The sequence below is a fragment of the Pectinophora gossypiella genome, chromosome 18 (assembly GCF_024362695.1).
Source record: "Pectinophora gossypiella chromosome 18, ilPecGoss1.1, whole genome shotgun sequence".
NCBI lineage: Eukaryota > Metazoa > Arthropoda > Insecta > Lepidoptera > Gelechiidae > Pectinophora > Pectinophora gossypiella.
Genome location: NC_065421.1, coordinates 538,573 through 553,368, shown reverse-complemented (window position 1 = coordinate 553,368; position 14,796 = coordinate 538,573). Strand labels below are relative to the sequence as shown.

At 42.1% G+C, this 14,796-nt stretch overlaps 1 protein-coding gene across 7 annotated transcripts in view; it reads right to left on the bottom strand.

Annotated features, from left to right (window-relative positions):
- Nucleotides 1–3,446: 3,446 nt before the first annotated feature.
- LOC126375270 (RNA-binding protein Pasilla) overlaps nt 3,447–14,796 on the bottom strand; it is a 114,794-nt gene continuing 103,444 nt past the window's right edge. For 3 of the 7 annotated variants that reach the window (XM_050022200.1, XM_050022201.1, XM_050022202.1), the window contains 4 exons: nt 12,362–12,520; nt 11,739–11,937; nt 8,124–8,348; nt 3,447–7,848 (listed from right to left, as the gene is read on the bottom strand). In XM_050022200.1, coding sequence (XP_049878157.1) covers nt 7,628–7,848; nt 8,124–8,348; nt 11,739–11,937; nt 12,362–12,520 — 804 coding nt within the window. In that variant the 3' untranslated portion in view covers nt 3,447–7,627. The remainder of the gene's footprint in view (nt 7,849–8,123; nt 8,349–11,738; nt 11,938–12,361; nt 12,521–14,796) is intronic. The other 4 variants (XR_007567551.1, XR_007567550.1, XR_007567549.1 and 1 more) reach the window with 4 other exon arrangements.

The window sequence follows — 14,796 nt, the reverse complement described above, 5'->3', positions numbered from 1 at the left end:
TAACTCGTCCGCCGCAGCGCATCTATTTAGTACGGTGGTCACGGTTGGCCGACACCGCATGGAAACCTGTGTGAGAACAATAGTTCCCTTGGATATATAAAGCGAGTTTTATAACTTTGACGTAATCTGGGCAACTTGCTTTAATGTATTCGCTGTTCAAGAACCATATTAGCTCTATTCTGACGCCGTTACGTTATCACTGCACGTGATTTTAGAGGACATGCGCGTGCGCAGGTGCGCATAACGCCATGTAGATGGAACGCGAGAAAATAACTTGAGCAATTTGCTAAGCTTGTCTAATGATAATTTATGGTTGTCCCCGTGGCAATTGAGAATAAAAATAGCGAGTAGGTATACCTTAATCCAAACAAAAAGTGTATGAGAAAAAGTAAGTGCTTACTTAAAGAAGTACCTACTTATTTCAAAGTAGGTACGTCAGGCAGGATCGAAGCAAAGTAAATTCCATAGTCTGCTTACCCCGGTGATAAATAGGCGTGAGTTTATGTATGTGGGTGGGTATTCAGTACTTCGTTTTTAAAATGTGTACCTCTTGTACGAAAAATTTATCGGAGACACTGCCAACCCCCATAGGATACGATATGGCAAAGCGTGATGGCATTATTTACCACCAGATAAAAAGTTTTTACATACATACAAAAGTCATGCAAATAACTACAAACGACTCTAATCGAGGTTGTTGACGTAAGTATTCATAATGACTTCCTTGTAAAGTTTAGAGTAAAATAACAAACAAAAGTTTTGAATAAGTAAGTAAGTATTTTATATGATTTACTACACCATCATCTCCATAGCGTTATCGGTTTTCACAGGGTTCGCTTACCTAGCCTGATGATTTGACAGGTCCGGTTTTTTACAAAAACGACTGCCTGTCTGACCTTCCAAGTTTCCAACCCGCGAAGGGAAAACCAGCCTGATACAGGTTAGGTCTTCTTCTTATCGTGTGAGGTGGAATACCAACCCCATCAACCCTGGTGTCATTATTATTGAGCCGCCAAAGGCCCCTGACATGGCTCATGTAGCGATTACTCACTTACATCATTAGGTAGTAACCGGGACCAACGGCTTAACATGCCTTCCGAAGCACAGATCATCTTACTTTCGGACAATCAGGTGATCAGCCTGTAATGTCCAAACCAAACTAGGGATCACAAAGTGATTTTCTGATATGTCCCCATCGGGATTTGAACCCGGGGCCTCCGGATCGTGAGTCCAACGCTCAACCACTGGACCACGGAGGCCGTTGGTTAGGTCATATTATCATATACTTAGCTGCGAAGTTTCCCTGAAATGTGGGTTTCATCATTTATGATCCAAACATGGAAAATTATTGGTTTAGGCGTGTCTCACAGTGGAGTCCAGCGTTCTTTCAACTAGGGTATCACGGGTCTCTGATAATTAAGATAGCCACGGCCTCCGTGGTCCAGTGGTTGAGCGTTGGCTCATGATCCGGAACTCCCGGATTCGAATCTCGGTGGGGACATATCACAAAAATCGCTTTGTGATCCCTAGTTTGGTTGGGACATTACAGGCTGATCACCCGATTGTCCGAAAGTAAGACGGTCCGTGCTTCGGAAGGCACGTTAAGGCGTCGGTCCCGGTTACTACTTACTGATGTAGGCACGTAGTCTTTACAGGAGCCTTTGGTGGCTCAATAGTAACTCTGACACCAGGGTTGATGAAGTTGGTACTCCACCTCACAACCAACACGATAGAAGATAGCCAAAAATAACTCTTACTTAAATCAATAGTACTAATTTACTAGAAAAATTTACAGACACCGCATAAATTGCGGGTAACTTTGTAGTATCAATCATCATACTGTTGTGCTATGTAATCCTCAAATTGATTGTGAGGACATTGTTTTGGTTACCATGACGCATCATTGTTAATTCGTAAAACTAATCAGTGATTTAATCACCAATTGTTTATTTAACTGTTTTTCCCATAGCGTTGTATATTTTTTCCTCTAAGTTTGTGTATCAGTTTGCTAAATATCTTCCCTTAAAAAAAATAACCATTTCCGAGTTTATGTTCAACAAAACATTTGAATTTGGAACTCAATATTTGAATTTAGATTACTCACCACGAAGAAAAAATCTTTACGTAAATACGCCACTGAGTACATTTAAGTATTACTTACTAATATTTCGAAGCTAATACCGCGGTACTACTACCTGTGTATGTAATATTTTTGTCATACCTACGACTTACGAAATATAAAGTTGCGATATGTTTCGATATTTTTGATAGAGAAGTTAAGTTTAATTTTGCGGGTGATTGGGTCATTCTTCTTTTTTATCGACAATAAGAAGTCATTTTCTCGTTATATCGGATTTAACATCTTTCATTATAACGGCAATAAATATTTAAAAAACATCATATAGAGATGTGTCTGTAGAGGAGTATTTAGTGTTTCTCTTTATCTTGGTAATATACTGTTCCTTGCAGGCGCATTGCAAAATATATTGTGACAGAGTGGCCCTTTTCATCGGAGACAGCATTTCGATTTACCACTCTGTCACAGAATTTTGTGAAAAACAACCAAGCTATGTTAATCACTAGTCGAGGAACCGATTAGTATTTCTCTAGTATTTTAAATATAATAAGATAGCTATATTTTTGGACAATGGAAAGATTAAATAAAATTCTAAAACATATAACATAGCAGGGCGAAGGACAGATCATTGTCGATAAAAAAGAAGAACGACCCGATTACGTTTTTTTTCCTGGTACCTACTTATTAGGCAAGATTTTCCTTATCAGGGAAATCAATTTAAAAATATACATTATTTCTGTCAAAATATATAAAAATGATTGTATAAAAATAATTGTTGCTTGATATTATGTATAGAATTATGTATGTTGCTACCTATATTGCTTCTCTTTATTTTGATCAGAATAATAACGGGTGGAAGATGTAATTGTTGCCCTCCGGACTCGTGGTCACACCAGTATGACAAACAGGATTTATTTTCTTGTTTGTCACACCGCTAATAATACAACACCTTTTATCACACCGTTGTGAGTGCGGAGAATATCCCTATGATAAAAAATATATCGATATTTGCCATCAGGTATTTTGCTGGTTGTAATAAAAAGAGTCATCATTCATAACCAAAAACAAAGACAAAATACAAAATATGCATATTATTATGTCTGATATCCATGAATATCATGAAAATTTCCGACGTACCTCACAATGTTATCCGACCACCGGGCTCGGGGTCTCGATAACAGACATACTGTTATCCATTAAATTAGAAGGTTAAACGAAGAAAAATCTTTACAGCTCCATCTATATTGTTTGTGAGAAACGTAGCTCGGATTTCGCGTGTGGTATTTATTCATTTTGCATTTGGTGACGCTGCTGCTGCGTGTGTGTGATGGGATTGTATGAGGGTGATGCAGGCAAGTGAAACGACACATTCTTTTTCGCGTTTATTTAATGTTAATATAATATAGACAATGTTCAAGGTACCTTTTAATTGGTTTTCGAGCTTTTAAACACTAAGACATTGTAACCTTCCATTTTACCTCTTATCTATTACAATATTGCAAAATAACACTTCATTAGAAAATCAATATTGACAATACAACTAAACAATTAACATTTGACTAAAATATACCGAATTTTTAATTCAAAAATTATTCAACATTTTCAATTCAAACTTAATTAAAGATTATTTCTCGTAGATAACATTGCAGACCCGTGTATCGTAAACCAAGTTAACAAAAATATTATTAGTAAAAAATAAAAATCCCGTCGCTGAACTGCACAGCAACAAATGTTTCAACGTATTACAACGTGCCGAGCGGCGCTCTCTATCATACTTATAATACGCAACAAGTTATAATTCAATAGAATTAGTATAACATATCAATCTCAACATGTGTAAAGGCGATGAGACAACGACTGAACGCTTGCGACCACGGTGCGCGTCTCCGCCGGCCGGCCGGGCCCCTCCGGCCACACCGGCCCGGCCCCTCCGGCCACGCTGCCCGGCCAGCCCGGCCCGGCCCGGCCGGCTCGCTGTCACACTGTACACTCGCAGGACTCGGAAATCAACGGGACAGGCAACCTAGCGAGAACCGTCCTACACGGACGCAACAGTATTCGATACAAATGAGGTTAACCGCGAGTGTACCGCGGGGATCGCACACGACTCTCGCGGACCGGTCCACGTCCACCGAGCGACAATTTTAATGACAAACAATTATATTATATTACAATATTCCCTACCGTTGGGGACGCTTCGTGACGATGTCAATATGCGCAAGTTGATTCCTCAGTCTTTAATAAATTGATGACAATGAGCAACGAGAACGTAAATGAAACAATGTATGCAATTATATACAGATAGTGACGTGAGCGCGCCGCCGGCCGCGCGCGGAGCTCCGAGGGCGGAGCGCCCAGGGCGTAGCCCGGCGGCCGGCAGCGGCGGCGCCGCGTGCGATCCGCGCCCCTCCACAACAAGCGTATGATGTCTTAATGTTGAGTTCGACTTGAACGCACAGCCATGTTCCTATACACAGTATCGAACCTTACCCTAGCCTAGCGCACCCGACGGCTGCCACCTCGTGTATACCCACTAAACTACCTACGGTAATTACAATAAACCACTCTATCAACAAATTCAACAACATTTAGCTATTAAAATTATGAGGCGGCGCCGGCGACACCGCCTCGCCGTAATCTGTAGAATGAAGAATGACAACTAGCTACCTTAGCCTACAACATTGAAACCTTATCGTAACGCAGAGTATCGCGTGCGGTGCGGGTGAGGCCTGCGCGCCCCCGTGCGCGGCGGGGCGTGCAGTGCGGTGCGGGTGCCGGTATCACAGTAACTGTATCTCGCTCTGCGCTCGCCTGAGGTACATCGTGTCGGGACGCTGCTATTATTATCTTTCCACACGATAAACTTTAATCTGGTAATGTTACCGCACTAAATTATTATTTTGTATCCACGATAATATACTCTCAAATATTGTAACAACTTCAGTATAACAACATTAACATTTTTTTCCAGTTATTTTTTAAAATTATCTATATATACCCATAATGACGGTTTTAATACGATAATTATAACTAGAGTTGCAGCGACTACGGAGGCTGAGAGCGAAGTATAGAGCGCGGCTGCGGGCGGGACCGGGACGTCTACCGAAGCTCGCCAACTGAACGCATTGACAGATACCAAACGATTTAGAATAATTGACGATTCACTTACACGTACCGACTAATCGAGAATTAGTTTCGATAAAATTGAGCTTGTAAAATCGACGTACAGGCAACTCGGGAGACCGTCACGCCCTGGGATGACGCGACGCGGCGCGTGAACCATCAACCTGCTACCTTGTCGGACAACCGGCAACCTTGTCTAACAACCGGCAACCTTGTCTAACGACCGGCAACCTTGTCTAACGACCGGCAATCTTGTCTAACGACCGGCAACCTTGTCTAACAACCGGGACCGGCAACCTTGTCTAACAACCGGGACCGGCAACCTTGTCCCAAACAGGCGACCCAGCCGATAGTCCGTCGGATCGGGCGCCGCGCCGTCGCGAGTATGTCAAACCTCAACCTTTAATTGACACAAGACGATATCTGTACCTACCCTCGAATACATATTAGTATAGTAAGATGAGAAAGTCGAAAAATACCAGAAAGGTCGAACAGCGATACCTAAAGATTGAATATAAGTACAATAACTATCTACTTGAATGCATCTACGGCGCGCTTCTAGGCGCTACAGCAACAGTACTCAACTTAGTTCGAGATGTCGTTGGACTGCGGGATACTTACACGTATTTATAATTAACGTTTTCACAATTTCACGGAAGTACGATGTTGCGGCGACTTAGTGCTTTAAATTATTTATTATAATTATTATTTTTAATCAAGATTTAGCTGAGAATTGTCTCTCAATTCCTTTTCTTACAAACTACCGTACGTTAAGCCGATTTCAAATTATATATTTATTATGTTTACGATTTCATTTGTACTTCTTTCCCCTCCTTCTCGCGCGGGGTCGTTACACTCGATATATTGCACGACAGTACTACAGTGCGTATCATGGCACTTCTAGGTAATCCAAACTTAAACTACGCCGCGACAGTCGCAGGCGGCTGCGACCACGGCCGACCACTGGCGACCACGACCGGCGACCAGTACCACGACGCGTCCGCGCGTCACGGACGCCGCCTGGAGGCAGGCGCGAGGCGCGGGCCCTACGGTGACGCGTCTAAAATAAATTCAATTATATCCAACTGTAAATAAAATTTATTATATTGTCCTCTTGAATTATATATAGAATCTGCTTTTTAAAACCTTTAAAATATATTATTTTCTACTAATCTGGACATGAACTTTTTATATTACTTGTACTTATTGTAAAGGTAAGGTGATTTAGCCCGACAAACAAATCGACAACTATGAACATTCCTAACACAAAGTAATATTATAAATGTATAAAAAATAAAGATCTTCACTGAGAGAAATCGATCAGGAATGCCGAACTCCGCGAGCAGCATCACGAGCCGGGGCGCTCGCGGCCGAGACAACAGCGGTGTACTTGTCCATGTAACGTAGTTATAATAATTATCAACTTTGGTGCGGATATCATTTGGCCCTAGTACCATCGCTATCTTGTCAATATTCAACACATATACATGTATAAATTCAAAATTTCAATTCTAACACTAAACGATGTCACATAAACTAAAATAACTTATCAATGGTAACATTTACAATGAAATCAACTTTGTAAATAAAATTGTATGCGTGGTGAATAATATACAAAAATAAAAATGTGTATTATGGAATAGGAATTTCCGTGATAGGAGATATCACAATCGTACTTTTTTATATCTTAACAAGCCCGCTAGGCGGGACAAAATAACTTGTCATCACGATAAACATAAAATATACCAATATGTTCAACACTATAGTACATGCATAAAATCAATATACATAAATCTATGTATTGTAAATAGGTGTGTGCGTCGCGGGCGCTGCGAGCCACGCGTCGCGTGCCACGGGCTGCGTACCATGCGCCACGTACCATGGGCTGCGTACCACGCGCCACGCGCCACGGGCCGGGAGCGCGCGCAACGCACTATAACTTATATTCTCGTAAAACAAAACAACATAAACTCTTAACTACACTCAGGTAACTGGCGCTCTGTCTGGCGGGCCCACGGCGGACCGTTGACTAGAACTACACTACCCCGAGCTGGGAGTGACCGGCGGGCCTGCCCACCCCGCTACGCCAGCCCAGCGCTGACCGGTCGACTCCACGCTGACAGGTCTATCCTTCGACCAAAATAAAATACCTAACCTTAGGACGTTGTCGAACTAATCAATTGGAGACGCTGGTCACGTACCTTTATGTCGATTAGTTTGTCAACGCCCTTACGTGCCTTTCATTATTAATCAAATCAATCGCCAGACATCATCCCAAAAGCTCCAAAATCTAAATCTGGATGTGACAAACCTTAAACTCCGCAACTGAACTTAACCACGCAAAACTTCATTTTGGCCGAAGACACAAATTGTAACATTCTATCTAGGCCCGTTGCGCCGTATATATAAGCAGTGTGGTAACCTCTGTTACTGCATGAGGCTGGAGATGGCGTTGTGGCGGGTCCGTTTGAGTTCCTCTTCCTGGATCTTCTGCTCGATGAGGTACTGCGCGGAGGATATAGCTGTGGGCGAACCGGAGATGGTGACGATGCGGTTGCGGGTGCCGGGCGCGAACGTGCCCTTCTTGCTGATCTGGATGTTGGCGCCCGACATCTGCTGGATCTCCACCAGGCTGCGCCCGCCGGGACCTGCGGCGCGGGCGGAGCTACGTTAGGGTGGTGTTAATAAACTAATTTCAGCTTCGAGGCTGCCCCCACGACCATGTCTATGTGACAGTTCTTAAACGCTTAAATAATAACCTCCTGTTCACTTTTACTCCGGAATAGAATTCCAATTTTAAAACCCCCTTTCCATTGCGAACGGAATAGGCTCCGCTCGACTCATAATTTGTTGGTAAGTATATGGGTCCGAATTGACTAACGGAAAGCGGTCAAAAATGTTAACAGATATTAAAACCACTCACCGAGTATAGCGCCGACGATGACCTCCGCGATCTCGACGTTCTTGGAGTCCTTGGCGCCGGCGTCGGCGGGCGTGGGGCTCTTGCTGAGCGGCAGCAGGCCGGCGGCCGACGGGAACGACGCCACGCCGCCCACGCCGCCCGACAGCGAGATGGGCGCCACGGCTGCGGGACGGAGCGCGTCCAATGCAACCTCCGCGAAACGCTCTAACGCGCCGCCCGCGCGCCCTGCGGCCACACACACCATGCACCGCCAGCTCCGACCCCCGACCCCCTGACTCCCCCCGCTTACCCCAGACCCCCCCGCTGACCCCAGACCCCCGTTGACCCCGCGACCCCGCGCCGCGCCTCACATTACATTAGAACGTTTCGCGCTGTTGCGACAATAACGACGAGTTAGCGTGCGTGACACCGCACAGCGCCCCGCACCGCGGCCCGCTCAGCGATGCCGGTGCACTTACCTATTTATATACGCACCCCCGCCTACACCTTAACTAGCCATTAGTACAACCTTACATAAAATCGAGAAAGTTATTAATGTTATTATATTTTAGATTACTCTACACGCGAGATCTATCTAATGGCGAGACGCCCAACGAAATTGTACTTTAACACTATCGGCGTTTCACTCGCCGTAAAGCGACAGATTCTAAATTGAACGTCAAAATTATTGTCCCATTTCAATGTGTTGAATTTTAATTTTGGCAAGAAACAGAGCGAGAGACGCGAATCCTTCAAAACAACAATTAAAACATAAACTAAACTCTAAAAACCCCAAATATATAATAATGAAACATGTCTTTTCATAGTCTACAACTAACACATATACATATGGACTATCAATTTTCTTATACCTATCAAGTTCTCACTATTTATATTATGCTATTATAGTTATCGTACACCGGCATGACCATTCTTCATTTAATTTTTCGAGTTTATATATCGTCGGAAGCGCTGTGTTGTTGAGAAGGCGATGGGAGAAAGAACAACTTAGTTTTACTTTACTGAGGGGAGAACTACTTGAGAATTTTGCTAACGTCGCGGTTAACGCCGAAATAGGCGCTATTCAAATAATCAACAAAGTCCAGTCCCGCGTATTTCTCTGAAAAATGAAACGATGGTTCCCATTACTATAGCTTGGCCAGTTAGCAGGGAGTGTTGGGGTTACTGCACGCTGCGTCCCGACCGACTAGGGCAGAGAGAATGTTGATGTACGAAACCAACTAATCCTTCAAAACCATCGAATTGATAATTATTTTCCTCCCCTGATCCGCTTAAAATATATGAGTGAATGTACTTGTATATAAAATGGAAAGGGTCTTACGATTCTGAATATAATACTTTTATATAATTTGTATATTTATATCGTGTGACATCAACATGCTCGCGAATGTCGTTAAACGCAGCGCGATTGACATGTCGACTAAAATCCAATTACGCGGCTGGCGATTTTTCGTAAATTGTGTAATTAATTTAAATTCCAAAATTGCGTTGTTTCAGAGCAGTTTAGCCGCACATGTCAATATATGTTAGGGTAATGTGGCCCAATGCTCTCTGTTAACTTTCAGGTATAGTATAGGTCCAGGGAATGGCTTGGCGCTAACAATTTTGAATCTCATTCCGTTCCAACATTCCCTGCTACGTGGCCAAGCTATGGACATGCTTCCTTGGACGTTTTTATAATTTATCATCACGTAATACGCTCTCATCAGTTGTTCTTTCTATTTCTGTGCCGTGGACAAACTATTGCGTAAAATTATTGCCTCGTAGATATTTATACATCTGTCCATAGCACAACATCTGTTATGTATTGCCGACAGAATGATATGGTAAAGCGATGCTTTCGGAAAATTTTGAAAAATAAAATATTGTTGTGGAAAAATAATTAATATAAGAAAAGCCAATGGGGTTACAGTGTAGATAGATCAGCAATACAACACGTATACCGTAGACTAAGCATGCGAGTACTAGATGTTATGTAGAAAAGAACAACCCAGGGATGTGTTGGATTGCTTGTGGAACGCAGGGCCGTCAAGACAATGCGGTGGAGTGACGTTAACACGGCAAAAATGTCTTGACAGCCCGATATCTAAAGTGCATAAGGTGGTGCGTGGTAGAGCACGCACTATCCTCTCCAGTATTTAAGGAGAGACATATTTCCTTACCCGACAGTCTAATCTACATTAAAAAATCTGATAACCGATCTCAATAAGCGCATTAAAAAAGACACAATTCCACAAACAACCAACCAAGTTAACATCCAAAGCCACGTGAAGTAGTAGATATTTTTAGTCGAAAACGATGAATTGCGAAAAATTTTGAATTTAGATTCGTGTGAAAGCAGAACATGGAATGGGGACTACAGTGCCTGTGCTCTGAGAATGTACGTGTGAAAGTGAACTATTCGGTACTAGTACAATGATACTAAAATCTAAATCCGATAGAAAATGGATTGTTTTCTAATGTTGGCAACACTATTTACTGTGCAAACAGCTAACACGTTCGGATACATTCTCAGAAACAAGATGGCGGAAATATTTTTGATAAAATAAAAAACTTATCTTGTCGCCCCCTTATGTAACTTTGTGTACACCAATATTGGGATACATTCAAAGAATACCGAATTATGTCGCCAATTGAGTATCAAATACATGAAAATACATTATTTTAGTAGAATATATTTTGTAGGTAATTTATTTATTTTTTGCTATTTTCTTGTGGTTTTTCTCTAAAGCAGACATGTCATTCACATTGATGATCAATTTATGAGATGACTTATGTTTATGATACTATTGTAAAGGCTTTGTTGAATTTTGAAGATTTTCAACTAGTGAATGTCATTAAATTTCTGTTTAATTTTATGGGAAATTATGTTTAGCGAGGTGACAGTTACAAGTATTTTTAGTATAATGTTTTACTTAACAATTTGAAATTACTAAAGCTGAATTAAATTATGTTTTATGAATTTCTTGTAAATAATCTTATATTTTTTGTGAAATTTTACTACGGATTTTTTAAATTATTATCTGTAACTGTGTAACTGTAACCGCACCAGCCTCTTCTTCTGGATAACTTCATGTTTTAAATTCTTACAATGTAAACAAACATGGCGTCTTATCTGTATGTTACTCGACTGCGCGACGTAAAGGAGGGTAATGCGTTTATTAGGTAAGTAGTTTTTTAAAAAAATATTTTAAAAATACTGTTAATTATTAGTGCATAACAACATATTTCTCAACGATTAGGACCATAATACAACATTGTAAAAAAATACGGAAATCATGACTTTACTTTGGCCAAATGAGTTCTCTCATGGCCCACCGGTGGGCCGCGTGGCGTTAAACGTGTTAACTTAGTAAGATGTTGGTCTAACAGAAAGCTCGGAGAGGCGTGAGTACTTAAATCATCTTACGATGGATGTACTTCTGACTAACCCATTGGGATATAGTTGTGAATTTATTTATTTCCAAATAGATAGTATGGCTCATCCAAACAGGAAATGTATTAATAGGGTACGGCGCGATAAAGAAGCTAAAATGAATAACCGCGAAGTACAGATTGACCATGTTTGTCCACAGAAGTGAGCCGTCCCCAGCAGACGGCGTAGTCAGCACTCACCTAGCCCCACTTGTCCGATGGGCCCGAAGACGGCGGGCGAGTCCTGCGGCTGCAGCGGGAAGTATGCGGCCGACAGCGGCGCGGCGGGCAGCGCGGCCGGCAGCGCCAGCCCCAGCACGCCGTGCTTCACCAGCAGCGCCAGCGCCGCAGAGATCTCCGACACGCCCGCCTCGCTGTAGCCCGACTGACGCAGGGCCACCTGCAACCGACGGCGATCTTAATAGCGGAGGCTCTTGACGAGCAACGAAAAACTGATTTCTTTGGATCATGTCGCGTCATTTGTTCGATGTCTTTTTTATAAAGTCAATCGTATAATACAAGAAAAAAGGCTGAAACTTAGGCCTCGTTCAAGGATACGCGGGGCGCCAGGCGTTATCTCCGTTTATGGAGAGGCGGCGCGGGCAATTTATTTATTTATTTATTTAGGCAATTCAGTGACATAGACAATTTTTTTTTTTTTCATTTTGACAAATCAAACAAACGCACGCAGAAACGCTTATCCGTGAATGCTCAGTACATCATCATACGTTTGTTTTTTCCGGCGGCCTGCTCCGTGTTCGTCCCTGAACGCGACCTTAATGGTTTAACCGTACACGCCCACGCGTGTGACAGAGTCAGCCTACCTTGATGTGGTCCAGCGTGTGCTGCGTGAGCGGCGCCGGCGGCTGGCTGCCGGGCGGCGCGAGCGACAGAGACAGCGACAGCGCGCCCACGGCGCCCACCGCGCCCACGGCGCCGCCGTTCACCAGCACGCCGCCCACGCCGCTGCCCAGCCCGTGGTTCTGGAATGTACACAGGGAAGCGCATCAGTAACGGTGGAATTTTAGCCTTGGGATCACTTTGAGCAAAACTAGTAATGGGGTCGCATTTGAACAAACGATAAAAAAAATCGAATTATATGGGATTACTTACTAAAAAAAATGGCAATCACTTTTCGAGATATAGAGCTTGAATACTAGACTTGCATTTTATATAATTTGATTTATTTTATGTGCAATATTGTCAAGCACTAATAGATTGTAATTAGTTTTCAAATGACCCTTTATTGATTGAATATATTGCTTAAGTGATCCCCTTAACTGGCATTATTATGTTTCGAATGTTTTGACGAGGAAATATAATTTAAATAAATAAATCGACGGGGAAGAAGCAAATACTCCTATCTTACATTTAGGTCTGTGTAAGATAGGAGTATTTGCTTCTTCCCCGTCGAAATACAACTCGTCTTCAACACGTATCGTTAGTACATCTAACAACAAGATAAAAAAAAAGCGATAGGAAGCTATTAATAGGGGCGTAGACACAGTCACAGATACAATAAAAAAAATAAAAAGCAAGTAAAAAAAATAAAAAAAAAGTTTTGAATTATTAAAAACAACAAATTAAGCCGTTCTTGAGACATCACTGTCCGTGTTTCTCTACAAATTCTATTGTTTTCAGTAGAACAAAATCTAGTAGACTTGACTGATTGTCTACACCCCCATTGTGGAAAGACAGAAGCGGCCATAGCCCACGGACTATGCCAACCTCTGTCACTATGTTACTACTAAATTGGTGTACAAACTACGCAGTTTGTTTGGAAACCCACCCAAGCGCGGAAGCGTTTGTGTTCAGTGGAGATAGGTGAAAAAGTGGAGTTACTTCTATGCTGGGAGGAAAACGAATAAAAAAATGAAAAACACGTGTTCAGCTGCTTATCACCCTGTACATGTAGGTCCCATTTGTCCGGTCAAGTACTCCCTTTCATTACAGAATGAGAAATAATCTGGGTATGCGGTAACCCTACGCCTCGAACCAATTCACACTTACGCGGTTAGGCACGCAGTAAGAATGCATTTTTTTTGTGTCCGGGATGTGCCTTGATCATATAATATTCATCATCTCCATAGCATTATCCCGTTTTTCACATGGTTCGCTTACCTAACCTGAAGATTTGACAGAAGCTAATACAGAAGTTAATATATACAGGGTATTAGTGACATCGTAACGAATACTCAGGGGGATGATTCAGGCCATGATTCTGAGTTAATATCAAGTGGAATTTTTCGTCGCAAAATTCATGTTTTTTTTTATTTTTTTTAAATTATTTTCAATTCTATACTTTTGAAAAATTCCACTTGATATTAACTCAGAATAATCAGCTGAATCATCCCCCTCAGTATTCGTTACGATGTCACTTACACTCCACACAAGTACATACGGTAGCCATACAAGTAGGTATGGGTGTTAGTGACACCGTAACGAATACTGAGGAGGATGCTTCAGACCATGATTCTGAGTCGATATCAAGTGGAATTTTCAGTCTGAATATTCCTGAAAATTTTTGTTTTTTTTAATTATTTTTAATTCCATACTTTTGCGACGGAAAATTCCACTTGATATCATCTCAGAATCATGGCCTCAATCACCCCTCAAAGTTTTCGTTACGATGTCACTAACACCCTGTATATTATTTCGAATTTGTGTGGTTTTAATTATTTTAAATTAGGGGTAAACTCAATTTCCATACTTGTTCACAGGGGTAGTGACATTAAAAAGTTTAGGAACCACTGAACTAGACCAAGCGATGTTTGTTTGCGCTCCTAATAGAATCCTGAGCTGTGTTATCGTCCGCTCGCTTCTGTGCACATTGTTGATTCAACATTCAAACCTCTATTTTCAGTTTTGAGCGGCAGTTTTCTGCTCGGTTGGGCGAAAATCGTTCAGCGATGTGAAGTGAAATATCGTTTAAAAATATTAATCAAATAATCGGAGCAGTAGCGGCCTTAGCAAAATATTTAGGTGGTACGTGACCTCAAAGTGGCTCCCGTCAGACCCTTAAAATACAAAAAGAAATCGATTAATTTACAGCCACCGAAATTTACCAAAATGATGTTTACGGCCAACTGGTATGAGTTTTATGTCTTGGTTGATTTTGCAAACCCCCCTCTCGGGTTCGGTGGCAAACCTCGCACCGCCCTGGGGCCGCCACTGAAGCGGAGAAGTGATATCAGAAAAACGAAACGTAGAGAGATCTCTTCTATCGTGTGGGTTGTGAGGTGAAGTACCAACCTCATCA